This window comes from Pan troglodytes, chromosome 1, assembly GCF_028858775.2.
Source record: "Pan troglodytes isolate AG18354 chromosome 1, NHGRI_mPanTro3-v2.0_pri, whole genome shotgun sequence".
NCBI classification, from domain to species: Eukaryota; Metazoa; Chordata; class Mammalia; order Primates; family Hominidae; genus Pan; species Pan troglodytes.
In genome coordinates, this window is record NC_072398.2 from 63,780,319 (window position 1) to 63,802,201 (window position 21,883).

General features: G+C 38.0%; 1 protein-coding gene across 4 annotated transcripts; it reads left to right on the plus strand.

Annotated features, from left to right (window-relative positions):
- Nucleotides 1-604: 604 nt before the first annotated feature.
- On the plus strand, nt 605-20,317 carry IVNS1ABP (influenza virus NS1A binding protein). Of its 4 annotated transcripts, none has more exons than XM_001164878.7 (15): nt 605-1,152; nt 6,790-7,017; nt 8,593-8,721; nt 8,932-9,101; nt 9,229-9,304; nt 10,441-10,614; nt 10,946-11,071; nt 12,442-12,549; nt 16,518-16,647; nt 16,885-17,109; nt 17,523-17,644; nt 17,738-17,864; nt 17,951-18,082; nt 18,197-18,370; nt 19,794-20,317. In XM_001164878.7, the coding sequence occupies exons 3-15, from the start codon at nt 8,611-8,613 to the stop codon at nt 20,045-20,047; spliced, it is 1,929 nt and encodes a 642-aa protein (XP_001164878.3). In that variant the 5' UTR covers nt 605-1,152; nt 6,790-7,017; nt 8,593-8,610; the 3' UTR covers nt 20,048-20,317. The 4 variants fall into 4 exon arrangements, with proteins under 4 accessions (XP_001164878.3, XP_016789662.1, XP_054529658.1 ...); XM_016934173.4 differs by having other exon boundaries at nt 760-1,152; nt 12,442-12,570; XM_054673683.2 differs by having other exon boundaries at nt 1,098-1,427.
- Nucleotides 20,318-21,883: the final 1,566 nt, after the last annotated feature.

The following is a 21,883-nucleotide window of genomic DNA, read 5'->3' on the forward strand; positions in this document are numbered from 1 at the left end:
ACTTCTCAGGTCTGTTTTCTTTTTCCAGAAGAGGGCAAGACCAGTAGAGAACTGACTCAGCGTCTCCGATACGAGGAGAGCTGCACGCAGACAAAACAGACCCGGGGGGTGAAAAGTGGAAGTAAACTGGTGTTTGTGGCACCACTGATAGTATTACACCTTCTCTGACTTCTCCAATATTTTTTTCCCCAAGTGACTCAATCTTCTCACCCAAACCAGGCCAAATGAGGGGTTAGTTGTTCGACTTCTTCTCAGAGTGCCTCTCTTCTTCCTCACACTCTCCACGCCGCCTCTCCGCACACGCCACTTCCCCCCTGACCCTTAAGTTAAGGGCTCATGCCCAACTAGATCCTAATGTCCACGACGAGCAGCTCCAGTCTAGGGGGGGTTGCCTAGAAGTAGGTCTGACGCCGAGCAATCTAATCTCCCACGTCTGATCTCTCAGGCTATTGTGCCTCGAGGGGAAGTCAGAACAGGTGAGGGCGGCTTGAGGGAACCAGTTCCGGGACAGGCAACGCACAGGGCGGCGAAAGTGAGGGTGCGGGGCAAGGAACGGAGGGAGGGACAAAGGCGCGATAAGGAACGAGGGCGCCCCCCGAGCGCCGCCTATCTCCTCAGGATCACCTTGCGCTGACCTAGTTACACCGAGAAGGAAGGAACCCCAGTAGACCAGGGAGGACGGCGGGGCGGGATGTGGGCGGGGCCGCGGGCGGGGCGGGGCTTAGAGTGGGATCTTTATGGGGCTCGCCTGTGATTTGCAGATGGATTCGAGACGGAAGCGGGCTGGGAGGCGTCGGCGGCGGCAGCGCACGTGGTGACGTGCGAGGGGGTGCGGCGCGAGCGGTCGGCGGCGGCGGAGGCAGTGTCTCCCGGTCGCGCGTGGAGGTCGGTCGCTCGGAGCTGCTAGGCGCAGTTTCTCCGCCTGCTGCTTCGGCGCGGCTGTGTCGGCGAGCGAGCGAGTTCCTGCGAGTTCTCGGTGGCGCTCCCCCTTCCTTTCAGTCTCCACGGTCTGGCCCCTCGTCCTTCTACTTGACCGCTCCCGTCTTCCCCCGCCTTCTGGCGCTTTCCGTTGGGCCGATTCCCGCCCGCTTCCTCCTGCTTCCCATCGAAGCTCTAGAGATGAATGTTTCCATCTCTTCAGAGATGAACCAGGTAATATGCGCTGGTTCTACGAACGACAGATGAGGGAGACGGCGCGGCTAGAATCCGAGAAGAAGGGATGGCGCCGCGGATGGGAAGAGGGTGGGAGGCGCGGAGGCGGTGTCCTCATCAGGGGAGGCAGCCCCAAGCGGCCGCCGCCGCCCTCTGGGACGTGAAGCCCGCGCTCCAGCGCTGCCATGGTTGCCAAGTTGCGTTGGCGGCCGAGAGCGGGCGCCGGTCGCCTCGGAGAGCGCGGAGGCTGGAGCCCCTTTGCTACACTGGCGCGGGTGAGGCAGGCTGGGAGGAACAAGAGTTTTTTGTTCGAAGGGTTTTGGGGGGCCTGGGTTAGGGCGCCGCGGGGCGGGGATGACCCGCCGGAAGGAGGGCGCGGGACTCCCCGTTCTTGCTGTCAGGAACGGACGCCTCGCCTTGGGTTTGCCTGGGGTTTGGGATTCTCTTCTGGAAGAGCTCTCGCGACTCGGCTCGTGTGGGCGGGCAGCCAGCCCCGGGCCTGGAGTAGGGTGGCACGGAGTCCCCGATCGCCGTGGGCCGCGGGGTCCTTTGTTCCCGCTCCACGTTGCCCGCTTTTCTTGCCAAGCGCGGGGAGAAGGGGGCGGGAGGAGGGAGGGAGCGGCTGCCCTGACGTGTCGGTACTGAGTGACTGCGGGGCTGGCCAATCCGGGGCGGGGGTGTGCGGGTGCTGGGGGCCTCGCCTCGCAGCCTGCGGAGTGGGCGCCGGCCTGGCTGCGCGAGGAGGAAGGCCTGGGACGCTCTTTCTTTTTTCTGAAAGAAATCAGTGGCAAGATTTGCTCTTTTTCCCTCCCTCCACGCTTTTGGTTAAGTGTCTCTGATTATAAGCTCTTGATGATAGGAAGGTATCAGGCTGAGGGTTGAACCTAGGGTAACTTGAACCACTACTTGAGAACTACATTTACTTTTTCCCCCAATACGTAGTGGACATATCTATTGGTTTGAGACAGCTGACATTTCAAGGAGAAATCAGATGTCCAAAAGGGCGCATTTTTGTGATGGAGCGTGCAGTGATGGAGCGTTAGAACACCTTGGCATCAAGCTATTCGTTGAGTGTGTCGTGGTCTTCTGTCTACTAATAGATGACAACTCTGGAAGCCTAGTACCACTCTTAACAGATGAATAAGTACAGCATGGACTAGACTGCCACAGGCCATGCTTTCTTTTAATAATTCTAGCACCAGTGATTAATTTAGGAAAAACAAAATACTGATGATTACTTTTAGGCTAAAGCCTGCTGACACTTCTGTCTTAAAGATACTGAAAGAGTAGTTGTATTTGTTAAGTCTGGACGTGAGGTAAACATGGACTTTAGAATTGAATTGAGACTAGTATCATTTAACGCCAGCTGGCAGGCTACTTATCAAGCTTATAATTTGGTAGCCAGAGGTAAACGGAACTTGAGCCACTGACCAAAGAGAGCCCTGGAATGGTTTTCCTCTGTGTTTTCCTAATAGATGATATCTCTGGTTAACTAATAGATACTAATTTCTATAGCCATTGTCTTAATTTGTAGTTGATTTTCTAACTTTCCCCCCAAGACAAAACATTTCAGGTTTTAGTCTTAGTTTTAAATTAGTGTCTTTTTGGCTACTTGCTTTTGGAAGGTGGGATTTTTTCTTGCATGAAGGATTTGTTAGATGGTAATTAAATGTAGTTTTGCAAATACGTTTTTAAATATAAATGTTTTCCTGTTAAGGAAGTATCTTAATTGATATTAAGATGAAGTAACACTAAGTAAGTCATTTCATCCACTTTTTAGCAGTGCGATTGTATAGTCAAATCCTGCAAGTAGGAATTATTAAAGGTTGGGGGTCTTCCCACCATGTCATGTGCATGTGCTAGTGTGTGTGTAAATTGAAGTATTGTGAGTAAGAGATTGATTTCTGGGTTTTTGTTAAAACAACAGAAAATACATACTTGTAAACTACAAGTTGTATATCTTGTAAATGTTTCTGAACCTATACTTAACATCATACTATTATATTTTTGTTATTAACATGCAGATACCTCAGCATTAGAACGTCTCAAACCAAATTCTTCCTTTCCTTCCTTCCCTTCTCCATGTAGCAAACTATAAACGACTTTGTGTTATGCTTTTTGGTAATTGATTTTAATAAGGATGCCACATATCTTAATTTTGATAATTGATGTTAATAAGGATGCCACATATCTAAGATAAAATATCTTAAGTCCTCACTGCCTTAAAGGAGCATGGGTGTACAGAATCTTAACTGCCCTGTTTCCACGCTTTACTCATTCCTCTAGACCATCCCCCACACTTCTGCTAGGATGCCCTATGCTTCCTTGTTTAAATCCTTCACCTACTTTCCATGCTTAGCATTGTTTAAACCTTGGAATTAGGCTCTCTTACTTCCTCGCCCACTATTACCATATGCATCCTGCAAATCTACAATCTATTGAAACTGAAATAGCTGCAGTTTCTGGAATATATTTGCTATCATACCTTTTTTCCTTTCTGCTCAAGCTATTTCACAGCTTGTTTTATCTTTCTGACTGGCCTGTGAAGTGTTCCAGGCTAGAGAACTGAGTTAACTTCTATTGTGTTATGATATGAGCATTCCATTTCAGTTTGTGCCTTCCATATGTTTGGTGCTACATATGTTTGTGTTGTAGTGAAAGAATTACAAAACTATGAGCATGGATAGAATGAATGAGTTCAGCGAGTTTTCATATACATGGATGGTGATGGTGGTTTTAGAGGTTACTTTGGAAAGCTGTAACTTCTGGTTTTAAAAAGATGTGTTGATTTACTTTGTATTATAAAGTCTTTCCTTTAAAAATGCAGCTGATGGCTACTTGGTGGGAGCTGACTGCCCTCAAACGATTGCCTTTTGTTTTATCTTGGTCTTACTGAAGGCCAGAGAAAAATTTTAGCAGAGGCCATATTGTGCCTACCTTTTTAACAACTCTTTGATAAGACCTGTTGAATTGTATTTCACTTAAGCTAATCTTTCCGGGCTGTGAACTTCTGGGTGTTATTAAAGCAGTTTAATTACTCATTTATGAGTCTTCAGTATCCCTTGCAGTGGCCATAGAAGTATGCTGAATTTATCTGAATATATTGTATTTGATCCTAGTTTTAATTTTAAATGTGTAAGAAAAGTGACCTAGGTGTAGATTTAGTTGAAAGTGTATTTTAAACACCAAACAATTCTACGTTTCATACTCTTATATGACTCTGGGATGTCTGGACTTTTGGTTTGGATTTTCAAAGAAAACAATTTTCCCCATTTTTTAATTCCACTAGTTATCGTGCTTGAGTTTTATAGACCAAATAAGATCTCCTGTCAATTTGGGGAGTAGTTTAAAACTCTTGATTTGCCCTAGCTCACTTTAATGAAAGTAAATAGGAACTTTCAAAAACATGGTTTTACAGACAGGAATTGATCTGATCCCCTCCAAACTTGAGGTGGGCGGGAAGTAGGTATAGAGTGTATGAGGACAATAATTGAATAAAGTAAGTTTGCATTAACTTAAATGTCATCTAGATTTGGGCTGGCTTTTAAAATCAAGTAGCTTTGTACTCTGATCAGTAGATATTAAAGAGATGAGGTTCATATTATGACCTTGATGTACTAAAAATCAGGTACTGTCATGGAATTAGAGTAAAAAATAAATAAAAATCAAGCTGGAATTAGAGTAAAAAATAAATAAAAATCAAGCACTAAATACAGGATTCATTTTACTGCAAAACTCATAATAATATTGTACAAATTTGTCTGATGCAAATTGCCCCAAAAATTCTCCAGTGTTTTCTCCAAGGGCTGCAGTAATTTTAACCATTTTTTTCCAAAATAAATTTTAGGTAGAACATTCAATTTGTCAAATATAGTAAGTGGATACCATTTTTATTTTTTGTTAGATCAAGTTTACAAGTAAAAAGTGAATAAAACTGGTCAAAGTTTAAAATAGTACCTTCATATTATAATGTTTTTGGCTTTTCAGAGGATGCATTTTAATATAACAATTTGCATGGGGACTCCTTCCTCTTATTTTAAGAGCAGCTTATGAAACTGAAGTTAGGAGTTGCCAACTATGCCTGTGAGTTGACCATGCCAGTATAAATCATATATATATGAAAATTTTCTTAGTTTGAGCCAGGTCTTGGCTGAAAATGTTTGAAGGTTTCTTTAGGATAGTGTGTTCTCTCTGTGTAGAAAGAATTATGTATATTTGGAAAACATTTGTTAGAACTAGTTTCTTAGAGAAAAGCCAAATTAACTAACCTAGATAAAAGGTAGAGCAGAGGAAATCAATATTACCTAATGCTGTGATATAGTTTTGATGCAAGGGTAAGCATTCACAACAATCCCAACCCGAATTGGCATTATTGGGTTTCCTTGAAATGAAACCTGTTACAGAGAGACCTGTTAGGACACATGTTGAACTAAACATAGTAGGTTTGTTGAATTCGAACTGGACCAGCCTGCAGTGGAGTCCTGTGGTAAGTGATTATTCACTTTGACGTAATTGTTAGATTTAGAATTGTTGTATTGATGTATAAGGCAGATAATCTTAAGATATCCATAAAAATGAATATATTTGCACATATTTCAGGTAAGTTATTCCTTAGTTCTGGTTTCCAGAGTTAATAGTGGTATAATAGCAGTTCAGGTGAACTGCTGAATTTGACACTAGTACCATCTGAATTTGACACTAGTAATTGATGATGTGAAAATGAAGGAGGGAGAATAGGTAGGAGGACTGATTACCTTGAAGATTAGGTTTGAACCAGAATGATTCCATTGATAGTTTATTACTGTGTATGAGAAAAATGATTATACAAAGCACAGGCATCAGTATTTTCCCTTCTGTTTAGTTTATTCCAACAAATTACTCATCTTTTTGTTCAAGTTTTTAGGCTAGTCCTGGTAGAGAGGAGATGGGATGGATACAAAAGATGAACAAGACAGAAGGTTTGCCCATGAGTCAAGGAAGATAAACAAGTATATATAAATACAGCATGAAACAGACCAGCTGGAAGATCATAAATACCCCTCAGATAGGGTTCTAAATGTGGAGGATGAGGAGAAACTGCTTCCCAACTGGGAGCATTTGGCAGAGGCTCTATGGCTGTAAGATTTCCTCTGGCAGAGGTTGGGTTAAGGGCCTTCCAGGTAGAGAGAAGAACTTGAACAAAGTTAACAGAGCCTGGGAAGTGCAGAGTTCATTTTGAGGAACAGTAACATAGTATATATGCTTGGGAATAATGCCTAAGGTTGCTTGCTGGCTCAAAACAGATCTCATGTTTGCATATTAGTTGGAAATTAATAATAAAGAATATTAGAATTAAACAGTATTGACATTTGTTTTGTAGTCTTGTGCTTTTGTACCTCTCATAAACATAGGTCATTAGCCCCTGCCCTTTGGGAAAGGACTTTTTTTTTTTTTTAATCACTTGGGTTGTTGCAAGTTAAATGAAAAATGTTTATGTGGAATTGCATTTGTGTTCTTTTTTTATGTAATGGGAATATTTTTGCCATTTATCTCAAATCTCTTGAAGATCAGGACTTGTTTTACATGATCTGCTCTACCTAGATCAATGACAGTCTTTGATCATTCTGAATATCTAACTTAAATTTATCATTGTTATAGATTATGATGCATCATTATCACAGAAGAAATTCGTGTCTATAGCTTTTAAGGACTTGATTACATCATTTTCAAGCCTGATAGTTTTGGAATCACCATTAGAGCTTAAGACACACCTGCCTTCATTTCAGCCACCTGTCTTCATACCCTGACGAAGTGCACCTTTTAACACTCCTTTGTCCTTGGATTACTTAAGAGTTCCCAGAAATACATTTGCCACCAACAGAGTAGGTAAGTGAATGTTCTCTGCCTAGTCCAGTATTAAGACACATTGTTTTTCTGAAGACGGTATGTCGAGTACAGTAAACCTTTCATATTCTTTTTTTAAAGGCAGAGAAGTCAGTAATCATTTGAGTATAAAAAAATTTTCATATTTTTCTTTTCTATATTTTGACTTTAAATAAATCAGTTACTTCAAATTAAAATTTCTTACTGCCTTTTTTTTTTTCCTTAAAGAGATAAGATCTCTGTTGTCCAGGCTGGAGTGCAGTGGTGGGATCATAGCTCACTGCAGCCTGGAACTCCTGGGCTCAAGTGCTTCTCCTGCCTCAGCCTTCCTAGTACCTGGGACTACAGGTGTGCGCCACCACCATGACTGCCTAATTTTTACATTTTTTGTAGAGACAGGATTTCACTATGTTTCCCAGACGGGTCTCAAACTCCTGGGCTCAAGCAATCTTCTTGCCTTGGCCTCCCTATTACTGTTCTTTATTTTATTTTATTTTTTAAGATGGAGTCTCTCTGTTGCCCAGGCTGGAGTACAGTGGCACAATCTCAGCTGACTGCAACCTTTGCCTCACAAGCGATTCTCCTGCCTCAGCCCCGACAAGTAGCTGGGATTACAGGCGCCCGCCACCATGCCTGGCTAAATTTTGTATTTTTAGTAGAGATAGGGTTTCACCATGTTGGCCAGGCTGGTCTTGAACTCCTGACCTCAAATGATCCACCTGTCTCGGCCTCCCAAAGTGCTGGGATTACAGGTGTGAGCCATAGCGCCCAGCCTATCACTGTTTTTTAATTATGCATTTTGTGTAGTCATTAGTCAGTTGTTTATAAGTAATGGTAAAATGCAAAAAAGTTGTAAGTTCCCATTTATATTTATATAATCTGATGAGATAAGTGATTTAGAATATATGAAAGAAAGGAACAGAATATAAGTTCATCTTTTTAAATCACTGTATATGTTTCAAAACATTTATAAAAATAATTTCGTAGATACAGTGACAAGACTAATCAGACTTTTTAAGTTTGTGTACTAGGCAAGGGAGGAAGACATTAGGCAATTTTCTGCATATAAATCTTGATTATATATAATTTTGAAGACTAGAAGCAAATTGGGGGCCCTTTAAGACAACTGAAAAAGGCTAAGATTAGGATAAGTAACAGTTTTTCTCATTTGTGGGTAAAGGAATGACAGGAGCCCAAATCCAAGGAAACCTATATGTACTGGCTATTTCACCCTTTCAGGCTTTTAGATTACTTGTTATATGGGTTTGGGCAGGATGGAGTTTCATTTCCTTCCCTTCAGAATGAATTTGCTTAATAGGCATGGGAACCCAGCCAAAATTGTCGAGATAGCTGCTACTGTTTGAATCCTTTAAAAGTCTTATGACCAAAGTATTAGGGAACAAAGACTTGGACATTCAACACAGGTGTTGTTTCAGCTAAGTTTTTGTGTGATGAAATTTTTATGTGTTGTTTATAGGATGGAATTTGAGAATAAAGAGACTGTATTACTCTTTAGCATTATATTTTTAAAACCGTCAGTTGCAAGTAAAATAACTCAGCTTTCTTTTCATCATCTAGCCAAATTTATAAGGAAAAATGATTCCCAATGGATATTTGATGTTTGAGGATGAAAATTTTATTGAGTCTTCTGTTGCCAAATTAAATGCCCTGAGGAAAAGTGGCCAGTTCTGTGATGTTCGACTTCAGGTATTTAAAACTTAATTCAAAATTTATAGAATTTTTTATTACTAAAAGCCATAAGTTCTTAGATTTGCTTATTTCTTTTTCATAGGCATTTAATGAAATGATTTTTTAAAAGAATACTGAGAAATGTAAGATAAAGGAATCTGATATAGTAATTAGCTAGAGAAGCACATAATCCACAATACTTATAATTATAATTCTTCATAATTTCAGGTCTGTGGCCATGAAATGTTAGCACACAGAGCAGTGCTAGCTTGCTGCAGTCCCTATTTATTTGAAATCTTTAATAGTGATAGTGATCCTCATGGAATTTCTCACGTTAAATTTGATGATCTCAATCCAGAAGCTGTTGAAGTCTTGTTGAATTATGCCTACACTGCTCAGTAAGTACATTTGAAGTAAACCATATAATTAGGGAATATCTTCAGAAAATTCCAAGTCTTGCTACATATATTTAAATTAAGTGTGTTTTAAGGCTTTGGTATCATAAGTAACTTTTTTTTTAAATAGGTTGAAAGCAGATAAGGAATTGGTAAAAGATGTTTATTCTGCAGCAAAAAAGCTGAAGATGGATCGAGTAAAGCAGGTAGAGTATCAGAAGTAAATAAAATCATTTATGGAGTCTTATTTTGTGTGATTGCAATGCTGAATTTGTCATAAAACATCTTGTTAGTTTCAACGACTTGAACATGTCCCTTTTTTCCCTCAGAGTAGTCAATATGTTATTTTAACTGTTTGGCTATAATAATGTAGCAAGATCACACTTCTTCTCGATAATTTGGGCTAAAGTCTGACCCTTTCAGCAGTCTTCTCTGGTAGTGTGGCTATGTCAGCCTTTGATAGCATGAATTAAAATTAATGTTTTTCTTAAGAGTTAATCACATAACTTATGTCCTCAATTCTGTGTTCTCCTAAACTTCCTGTGCTCTCTAAAAGTATTCCTTCTAGAATTTAATGCCAGTAAAAAGTACTTTTGGAAAACAGGCATTTAATCCCCTAGTGCATGGGGGTCAGTAAACTTAAGGCCTACTGGCCAGCTGCCTATTTTTATAAAGTTTTATTCAAACACAGCCATGTGTGTTCATTTACATATGGTCTATGCTGCTTTCCAGCTACAGTGACGGAATTGAGCAGTTGTGACAAACAGAATGGCCTACAAGCCTAAAATGCTTTTACTATCTGGCCCTTTAAGAAAAAGTTTGATTTGCTAGCCCTTCTTCTAATACCACTCCTTTGTTCAAAAATCCCTCCTTAATTTACAGTACATATCCCCGCATTTAGTTTCTAGATTTTCCCTTATATAGTTGCTGTCTTTCCAAAACTATTTCCTAGTTATCTTTTCTCCAACCAAATTAAATTGTTTGCAGCATCTTCTCTACTTCTGTCTGCATTCAACATCAACATCATCTCTCCTGTAGAGCCCAGTTCAGATACTGCGTTTCATGAAGCCTTACCAAATTATTCTACTTGAAAATACTTATGTGAACTTACATAGCATTTCAATTTGTTGTACCTCTCCTTAAACTAAAACTTACATATCTGTATGGCATAATTAGATGTTTATCATTTGTATACGTGTTATTACCACTATTAACATTTGTTGTATTAAGACAGTGATTTTTGATTCTTTGTATCTTCACATAGTCTTTACCACACTGAACATTAAATATTTGTTGAATAAAAGATATGTAAGTGTTGGCACTCATATATTTCTTTTCCAAGGTTTGTGGTGATTATTTACTGTCTAGAATGGATGTTACCAGCTGCATCTCTTACCGAAATTTTGCAAGTTGTATGGGAGACTCCCGTTTGTTGAATAAGGTTGATGCTTATATTCAGGAGCATTTGTTACAAATTTCTGAAGAGGAGGAGTTTCTTAAGCTTCCAAGGCTAAAGGTAAGGAGTAAAGTCTATAAACAGATGTATACTATCTAGTTCCAGGCATGGAATCTTGGTCTGTGTTTCAAGCAAGTGAGTAATGATTATGAAATAATACATTGAAATTATATTGTTATTCTTAGCAGCGTAATGGGTTCCTCCCTACCAGTTTGTTTACTTTGTTTTTGATTCAGTAATCAAATTCCTTACAAATTCCTGGTTCCTTACAAATTAGAGTAAATGTATGGAATGAATTGTGCATCTGTGACAACTTTATTATGAAATTGGGAATTAAGCTGAGAACTAGGAGCCCAACACTGATCCATGTCATTGTTTTTCCCAATTCTAGTTGGAGGTAATGCTTGAAGATAATGTTTGCTTGCCCAGCAATGGCAAATTATATACAAAGGTAATCAACTGGGTGCAGCGTAGCATCTGGGAGAATGGAGACAGTCTGGAAGAGCTGATGGAAGAGGTTAGTTTTAAAGTAAATGGGATTCAACCATTTTTAAAAATTATTTTGCTATAACATGAAGGATTCCCTTTCACTTTTATTTTATAACCATCACCCTAAAGAATTTAAATTTTGCTATAGGTACCCCTAAGCTGAGAAACAGGGGGGGTGTCCAGGTGAGCTGAATGAACTGTTCAGTTTGGTCTTCTGCTTTTCTATTTTTATTTCTTTGCTTATTATGTGCTGTTAACTTTCTTTAAAGTAGCATGTAATTTGCTTTAGAAATGGGAAGTGGTACTGAAATTTTCTGTAGATTCTTAATTTTTCTTCACAGGTTTTTGCTTTAAATTTGACAAGTAGGTAAAAGCTTCTAATGGTTGTTCCTCCCCATTGATTTATCTCCCCATAGGTTTATTAACAAAACTAGGATACCCAAGACTGAAGAAACAAGAAGAAACCTCAAGTGTATTGACACGTAAAGAAGCAGCAGTCCTGCCCCAGTTCTCCTAAGAAAAATCCGCTGTGGGCAGAGAACGATGATGATTTAATGGTGTTTACTCCTTTACAGGATTCTTGTCTTTAAAGCTGTGTGTTTTTCAATGGTGTTGTTCATACATATAGTCACTCACTTAACTTGGGCTACTTTAAAAAAAAATACACAAGATAAAATTGATGGAGAAATGGTGGGAATTGAAAACACGCAGGTGGAGCAGTGGAGTAACCTTGAGTTTCTCTCTCCACTTAAACCTTTCAGAGTTCCTTTATGAGGGCTTACCAAATCTGTTAGGCCTGCGGAAACACTGTCATCATTATGTTCTAAAAGGGCTAACAGATTATCTTTAAATTCTATGATTCCCACTTGAAAGTCAGATGCATTTGCCATGTATTTGCATCTGTCTCAATGGAGATGACTCTACAGCTTGCTTGAATTTTTGCATTTGTTTTTTCTTTGTTTTTCTTGACATTGCTTACAGGAAGGAAATATGTTTATGCAAACCAGACCACTTATCTGCAAAGGTGTAAACTATATTCAGTATTTTATTGTAAATATGTATATTCTTTAAGAGTATATATTGTACTAGTGCTTTTTTTCTTACTGTTATATGATAGAAGCTATGAAAAAAATGAAGATTTCTTTCAAGCCAATCAAGCCAACGACTCTTCAGCCAGTATTGGAAGATTTTGTATTTGATTTTGGTTTTTTGTTTTTGTTTTTTAATTTTTACCACCATGACATGTATTTTTCTTTACCTCCGGATCCTGCCAGAGTAATATGTCAAGAAGCTCAAGAAGCACACTGGAGGTTACCTTGAGGCGTTTGTGTAATCTGCATACTAGTGGAGTAGCCATGGTGACCGTAGCCACATGGGTGTTCTGTTGCTGTTTTGCAGGTTCAAACCTTGTACTACTCAGCTGATCACAAGCTGCTTGATGGGAACCTACTAGATGGACAGGCTGAGGTGTTTGGCAGTGATGATGACCACATTCAGTTTGTGCAGGTACACATTGCACAGTCTGAGGTAACCTCAGGTTAAAATTTGACTAGAGAATTTGATAGCATACTTAAATTTTCCTTTAATAAAGGAAAGTGGACCAATTTCATTGGTATAACTGGACAGAAACATTTTTGGGAGAAAACAAGCATATCTTAGAGTTAGTATTTTTGCCACATGAAAAGATATTAACAAATTAGGAAACCCTATTGAAATTTTTTTCTCATAAAGCAGGAATTACAAACAGTAAAGGCCAATAAGATGGAACAATATAGAAATTATTTGGGAAGATTATGAAAAGCAGTTGTTTGTGTCAGGCATGACTGATAGTTTTTTTTAAAAAGGGGCAGGGGGACTTAAATTGTTGATGGCTATGAAAGAAATTTTTGGATGTTACCTTAACTACTGAGCTGTCTTACTGGAAATTAGAAATGGTATAGTTAAGTTGGACTATACAATGTAATAAGTCTAAAAGTGGTGGATCATATGTTAAAACCTGATCTAGATGTTTCTTTAACCAAGATGAATTAAAATATAGTAGAGTTCCACTGTGCTGATTGAGTTACTTTGCCTTTTATAAAATCCAATTTCATTTTTCCCCTATAAGTAAACACATAATTATTCAGACACATTATCAACAATTACTAGAGAACAAACTTCTCAGGTATAAATTTTTTAAGTTTATGGACAAATACAGAAAAGTACACAAGTCATAATTACCACATAGTGAACCTACCAGTGTAAACACTACCCAAGTCAAGAAGAGGTTTCTAGCATCCCGGCAGCCTTTCTCTTGCCTCTTCCCAACCGTTTCCGTATAGTGCTCCCAAAGGAAACCATTATCCTACCTTCTGACACATTAAATTAGTTTGGCTATGCTTGAAAAAATTTATATAAATGGTCATATAGTATATATTTTTATTTGGCCTTTAGCTCAAATTATGTTTTTGAGGGACAAGCTATAAAGCAGTCGACTCAGCCCAGACTAAGGAATGCTTTTCTTTAAAAATCAGAGGGTAAGTGGTAGACTTAGTAGTAGCCTATATGGTTACAAATTATCAGGTGTTAGCTCTCTCTGGTGTCCTGTGGCAACAGTGAGTTAATATTTCTAAAAGTTTTGGAATTTGAATTAGTTGAGAACCTATGTTTGTGCATTTTGAATATATTGAGGATATTTTCCCCCTTAACTCTAAACATTTTGAGTTAACATTTTAAAAGTACATTTTCAACATGCAGAGGTTGAGTGCCCAATAAGTGGCAGGCCATAATGTTCGGTATGGCAACACAAAAATGTGTAAGAGACAGTTTCTGCTTGTAGGACCTTCTAAGAGTGGGCAAAACCATACAGGCTTATAAGAGGTAGCTACGAAAGGCCTAAAGGAGAGGACACAGTGAGACAGGAGAGAAGCCAGGGATATTTCACACAAGAGGTAACTTGTGAGCAGTGTTAGGATTTAGAGGAGTCTGCATAGCAGATAAAGGGAGAGGTGTTAGCAAAGAGTATCTGCAAGGATGATACTCTTGGAATTGCAGGTCATAAGACTGGGAAAGTAGGTAAATGCTCCCTGAATGGGGCTTATACTTTATCCTATAGGCAGTGGGAAGCCTTAGGTAAGAATACAGTGATATGAAAGTTTTGCATTCACTTTAGTAATGGTGAAAAACTGGGGAACAGTCTATTAGGTGGCAGTCTTTGGGCTGGGATATCCCAACTGATCTCTGGTTTTATTTTCTAAAATTGTTGCCTTGGACCCTTCCTATTTTTATAACCAGACACAGAAAATCAATAAAAGTTTGAGCCCAGTTTATAGACTATTGCCAGCAGTAGTTCAGGTTTTAAAAAAATGATGAGGGCTTAATCTAGGGGCATGAAGGAGAAAGGATAGATTTTTTATTTATGTCTATATATAAATAGACATTTATATTTACAAAGGTTGACTTAGCAGGCCTTAGTGATTGCTTAGCAAGATTAGGGAAAAGAAAGAATTTGAGAATAAGTGGGATTCTGACGTGTGACTCATTAGAATGTGATGCCATGAATAGAGATCATGAAGAGGATGAGAGGGACACATGTTAGACTTCAGGAATAGAAAAAGGAGGTTGAGAAGAAGCCATTAGAAAAGTCAGAGGACAATAAGAATCTAATCGTGTTGTAAAAGCTACCTAAGGTAGGAGAAGAAAGTTTGAAGGAGGACTAAACACTGTCAAGTTCTCTGGGAGGTCATGTAAAATAAGGTTTAGGGATATATTCTTTACATATAAAGGATTTAATCAGCATTTCTATATTAGGCTTGTTATTAGGCATTGCTTTTGGGCCTTTCTCTTTCACAGTCATTTTCTCTTAATTATAGTTTGTACATTAGAACAGTTTTTTTACTTCAATACAGCCTCAATGTAAGCATCATCCATTTGTGATATTTGGATCCCTTCTTCCCATAGGCTGGGATGAGGTTTTATGTACCTTGTAATTCATAATAATAGATAAGGTTAGATAAGTCTAACCTTATTTTTTATTCTTAATATTCATAGTATAAAAGTGATATGAAAGATGCATTCACAACTTTAGTAACAGTGGAAAACAGCCTGTCATAGTGTAAATCTGTTTTATACTATGACATAACTTGTCATAGTATAAAAAGGATGGGGTTTATCTTCATAATTCCTAATCTTTATTTTAGTTGTATTGCCTTGAGCAATGCATATCTTCTTGAGTTTCAATATTTTTATCTATAAAATGGGTAGATAATATCACCCTCACTGGACTAAAAGAGATGATGTAAATAAAGTACCTAGTAATACCTAGGTACATAGTAAACATCTAAGTGGAATTTAATCATAACCATTGATAATGATACATTCCCTGCCTTTTCTCAAAATAGCCTACGTATGTTGTAACCACACTCAGGCCTAACTTTTGATATAGCTTTTTCTTAATAGCTTCAAGTAGCTAGCAAAATCTTTTTCTCAATTACTTGTTATATGGCTTTTTGCTTCCACTAGCAACAGAAATTTCCATTAGAATTTACCTATCCATGTGTTCTGGCCATCTGGACCAGCACAAGTGGGATGAGCAAACTAGGCCAGGTGCTGAAGTTGCTACCTGTTCATTTGGCAGTTCCTCTCAGAGTAGTCTTTACTCTTCCAATTCCATATGATCATATCCTTTGGAAGTGGCAAAGGCTAAAGTAATTGGAAGGAAGCCATCAAGGAAAACTCATACATGAGAACACATGTGTAAAGTAGTTCTCTTACAATCATTTGGAAATTGGCAGCTTTGTTCATTTCTCCCTCTTTAGTGTTCCTGTATATTCTACTTTTGTGAATATTTGGTTGTTTTTAGTAATGTTTCATTTCTGATTACTATTTTCTTGTGTTTTGATGTAATTTTGTCTAGAAAACCACTCTATAATACCTATAAGGTAATCCTAAAGAAATATTCTTTAAGTGTTTCTTGTAATTGCCACTTTTTTCCTGTCAAGTACTTTCAGAGAAACTGGATGAATCTATATCTGCTTACGTTTTGCTGGCATTGTATGAAGGATACCTGTATATATGATTTAGTTAGGTTTGACAATTTCATGAAAATAGTGGGTTAAATGTATTCTCTGTTAATTCACACTATTTTAAATTTATAACATTCTTTTAGAAGATTCTATACTTAATATAAAAATAATTATAGATTGGTTTTTTCTTCTGCTGAGGTCTTGATTTGCAACATGTTTTTCAAATTGTTAAAACTGAGCTTTTTCTTACCTAGGCTAATTGTGTAGGTGTAGTTGTCTCATCATTGAGTGGAGATGGAAGTATGCCAGTAATTTGTGTCATTTGGAAAGTGTTGGCTTGAGTTAAAGTTAGTGTCCTATAAATGTCATATATAGGTGAAGGATACTCAGTGTTGTGGAATAGCTCAGGAACAAAGGTACATCAGATGTGGTCTTTGGCTAGGTTTCTGTAGCTACCTTTTGATTTTGCAGAAAAAGCCACCACGTGAGAATGGCCATAAGCAGATAAGTAGCAGTTCAACTGGATGTCTCTCTTCTCCAAATGCTACAGTACAAAGCCCTAAGCATGAGTGGAAAATCGTTGCTTCAGAAAAGACTTCAAGTAAGTATATGACACTTGCCAGATTGTTTTCAGCTTACCTATTTTTAAGAAGGAGTGTTGCCAATTTAATACCTCTTAAATTGACTACTCGAGGAAAAAACTCAGAAGCAATTAAATTTGGAAAACGAGAGCAGATTGTTCCAGTCTGGGATGTGGAGACTGGAGTCCAATTCAGGATCATATACACAAACCAAAAGTAATAATTACATCTTAAACATGGAACTCTTGTGCTTACAGATAACACTTACTTGTGCCTGGCTGTGCTGGATGGTATATTCTGTGTCATTTTTCTTCATGGGAGAAACAGCCCACAGAGCTCACCAACAAGTACTCCAAAACTAAGTAAGAGTTTAAGCTTTGAGATGCAACAAGATGAGCTAATCGAAAAGCCCATGTCTCCTATGCAGTACGCACGATCTGGTCTGGGAACAGCAGAGATGAATGGCAAACTCATAGCTGCAGGTAAGAACAGAAGCATTCAACTGGCTAAGCATGTAGATGGGCATTTTTGTGATATGCAAACTTTCAAAGAGAGGGTTTAATATGCCATCTTTCACGGCAATCCAATAAGATAGGGAAATAACAATACTATTGAATATGGCTAACCTTCAGTTCAATGTCTGTATCTAATTTTTAAAAAAATTATGTCGTGGCTAAATTTTTCTAATATTCAAGCCGAGACTAAGCAGTTTATTTGTACTGATAATGCGATTTTTCAGCTATTACAAGCACTTAGTTAAAAGATCAACTAAGGCATCCTTAAAAAGTTTTAATACTTTTTCTCATTGTGCAGATTTCTTAAACTTACAGGACTGGAAACCATGGTCCAGTTTAATATTTTAAACATAAATCTTTATGGTTTTATTTTTTACCAGGTGGCTATAACAGAGAGGAATGTCTTCGAACAGTCGAATGCTATAATCCACATACAGATCACTGGTCCTTTCTTGCTCCCATGAGAACACCAAGAGCCCGATTTCAAATGGCTGTACTCATGGTAAGCGCATTATGTTGGAGGAGCAACCCCTATTTAGCTTTTTCCTCGTAACTTCAGGATGTTAGAAATTCTCATCTCTCACTTTTGGCATAGGGCCAGCTCTATGTGGTAGGTGGATCGAATGGCCACTCAGATGACCTGAGTTGTGGAGAGATGTATGATTCAAACATAGATGACTGGATTCCTGTTCCAGAATTGAGAACTAACCGTTGTAATGCAGGTAATAATAGTTTTCTCCTGAGATATCCAGTATTTAAATATGATAATTAAATTATCAATATGTAACTTTATTTTATACTTACATAGGAGTGTGTGCTCTGAATGGAAAGTTATACATCGTTGGTGGCTCTGATCCATATGGTCAAAAAGGACTGAAAAATTGTGATGTATTTGATCCTGTAACAAAGTTGTGGACAAGCTGTGCTCCTCTTAACATTCGTAAGTTGATTTTTTTTCCTTTTTTTTTTAAAGACCTTCAAATCAACAGTATGTGTAGTATACACTTAGAGTCTGGGAGATGTAGCAATAATCTTGACTTGACTTTTCTTGTAGGGAGACACCAGTCTGCAGTCTGTGAGCTTGGTGGTTATTTGTACATAATCGGAGGTGCAGAATCTTGGAATTGTCTGAACACAGTAGAACGATACAATCCTGAAAATAATACCTGGACTTTAATTGCACCCATGAATGTGGCTAGGCGAGGAGCTGGAGTGGCTGTTCTTAATGGTGAGTGTTGGGATTTGGAGAGGTGAAGAGTAGATAGTGGCAAGACTTTGTTCTAAAACTCTGAGAGAAAAGGCCAATGATGACTATAGTTGTACAGTTAAGAATTCAGAAGCAGTCATCTCTTTTGATGCAATGGAGATTAGGGTGATTTGTCCTTTAGAAATATATTTTCTAATCAAAGACTTATAATACTTGATATATAACTTAATTCACCAGTCTTTTGATGGGTGCACTGAGTGAATTTCCAAGTCATTTTCTTCTATAAAACATATCCATAATGCATCATCTTGAATTTTGAGTTTCCCCTTCTTTACAGCCAGAATTTAAAGAATCTGATCTGCAAAACAAATGCAAATCCCTAGTCTTTTCCAACTGTCTACTCCATACCTAATTGGAAATACAACCTTTAGACTATTTTAACAAGTTTCCAAAGTATTAAACTTTTTAAATGTAGACATAGCTTTCTTTCCACCTCCATTTTATTGACTTTTAATGTCTAATTATATAATCATAATTTAAAAGTTAGCATTGTTTTTGGTACCAGGCTGAACCTTAGCAGGCTTATGGCTCAACTGGTGAAGGCTTAAGTGTAGACACAGCCTGTTGGCCTAGAGCCCTGTCAGCATGCTTTACAGATACATAGAATGCAAGCTGGTTAAGTGATGGTCAAATGAAAAAATAATGAATTTGAGAATCAGTAATAAAATTTTTTCTAAGCTACAGAGTATTTATTGCTAACATTGTATCTATTTGAAAATAATCATAACTCTGTTTCCAGAAGAAATTTCTGTACCACAATCATTTTATTTTTTTAATTGAGACATGGTCTCACTGTGTTGCCCAGGCTGGTCTCGAACCCCTGGGCTCATGCAGTCCTCCCACCTCAGGCTCCCATAGTATTGGGATTATAGGCATGAGCCACCACATCTGGCCCCAAAATCATTTTATACAGTTGGAAAGCCCTAAGATATTTTTCTGCTTTCCTATAATCTCTTCTGAGCTTAATTCTGTACATTGGGCTGATATAAAGTCCAGTGCACAGAACTATTCTGGTTTGCTACTTAGTAGCTGCATCTGTAGGATAATTGTCCAGCTTCTTCCTGCTTTTCTTCTTCTCTGAAATAATAATAGTAACTACCACAGAGTTGGTGAAAATTGTACTTATTTAGATGCTGCTACTGCTTCCTCTCCCTCCCCCTTTTAAGTTGCCTAAGTTCCACATGGGAATGGTTTTTTTATTGATTTAATTCCCAGCTCTTAGAGAGTATTTGTCATATTAGGCATTTAATAAATTCTTTTTGACAAAACGAACAGGCATTTCTATTTTTAAAACCACTGATTTTTAAGCAAAAGACAGATTTAGGGGAGTTTTACCTTATTACACTTTAATCTCTGGATTTACCCCATCTCATTTCTCTTTTAGGAAAACTGTTTGTATGTGGTGGCTTTGATGGTTCTCATGCCATCAGTTGTGTGGAAATGTATGATCCAACTAGAAATGAATGGAAGATGATGGGAAATATGACTTCACCAAGGAGCAATGCTGGGATTGCAACTGTAGGGAACACCATTTATGCAGTGGGAGGATTCGATGGCAATGAATTTCTGAATACGGTGGAAGTCTATAACCTTGAGTCAAATGAATGGAGCCCCTATACAAAGATTTTCCAGTTTTAACAAATTTAAGACCCTCTCAAACTAACAGGCTTAGTGATGTAATTATGGTTAGTAGAGGTACACTTGTGAATAAAGAGGGTGGGTGGGTATAGATGTTGCTAACAGCAACACAAAGCTTTTGCATATTGCATATTATTAAACATGCTGTACATACTTTTTGTGTTTATTTGGAAAGGAATGCAAAGATGAAGGTCTGTTTTGTGTACTTTTAAGACTTTGGTTATTTTACTTTTTGGAAAAGAATAAACCAAGAATTGATTGGGCACATCATTTCAAGAAGTCCCCTCTCCTCCACATTTGTTTTGCCAATTTGCACATTAAATGACTCTTCCCTCAAATGTGTACTATGGGGTAAAAGGGGTAGGGTTTAAAGATGTAGACAGTTGGGTTTTTTAAGGGCCCTTTTTCAATAACTGGAACACTCTATAACAAAGGATACTTATTTAAATAGATGACATTGACTATTTTTGTTTTTATTAAAAGGAAGCTTACATGCCTACCAATATTTAATCTTTTATGATTGCCTTTTATAACTTTTTATATTCTCAGCAGAGTGCTTTACCAATTGAAGTAAAATGTGGCAGGCTGGAGTTATTGAAGCAGAATGGCAGTCTTCAGTTTGCAGAGTAGGGGTCTGTCTTTTAAACTCTGAGTGCAAACTTCAGAGTTCTTGCCTTGGCTGCAGTTTTTTTCCTTCAAGAATGCAGTACTAACATTTATTTGAGTGGAGTTACTGAACAGTAACATAGCTGTGATTTTTGGTATTTGAAACACTGGTTTTAAATATTTTGACTTGTTGAGGGTATGTTTTATATAGCAAGACATTATATAGCAGTAAAAAATGGTGTTTTATCTTCTATATAATTCCTGTTTTTATTATTAACAAAACAGTCCTAAATAGCAGCCCTCAATTGTGAAAAAAATTACTTTAAACTACATTAGGTTGTGAATGCAGGTTTTATCAGAACTATGTTTTTGTTCAGTTTATCTGTTCATATGGATAAATATTGGTTGGGATGACTTGGTGTCTAATGTGTAGTGCTACACACCTAACTTATGGGGCCAAAATAGCATGTCCTAATGCTTGCTGCTGATTTAAACACATTAAAGGTACTTTGCAGGAAATCCTTGCACCATGGGATTAATATCCAATTGCTGCTTGTACACTCATTCATTACTAAAAGTATTGAGAAATTTTTTTCCAGTAATGAGCTTAAGAAATTTGTGGAAAATAACTCACCTGGCATCTTACATCTGAAATAAGGAATGATATAAGGTTTTTTTTTCTCACAGAAGATGAAGCACACAGGAACCTAATGGGCCAACTGGGATGAGATGACTATTCTGAGATGACTATTCAGTGGCTAACTTGGGTTAGGAAGAAAATAATTAGGTATTTTCTCCAAATGTTCACTGGTACTCTGCCACTTTATTTCTCTCATCTGTTACACAAAGAAAGAACCACCAGGAAAGGAAATCAGTTTGGTTGGTAACTCTGTAATTCCTAACTATCACTGGTTTGGTTCTGGACTAAAACTACATTGACAGATTGAATTTGCCTAATATGATGACTGTTTTTAATATGGATCTGTATGTGTTCTATTCAGCACAAGGAAATAAAATTTTAGTTGAGGATTCAGCACTAAAATCCTTGAGATCACTTCTCATTTCATAAGTGACATGCTTAATGCAAATAATACATGGGAATACTTTGGGTCAAAGTTTTCCTGCATTACCTTGGATGCCAAAGAGGTAGTTTGGTGGCCAAAAAGTATCTTTTTTAAGAAGCTGTTGTAGCTAGTCTGCATGAACATGAGAAGTTTCCATAAAGGAAAA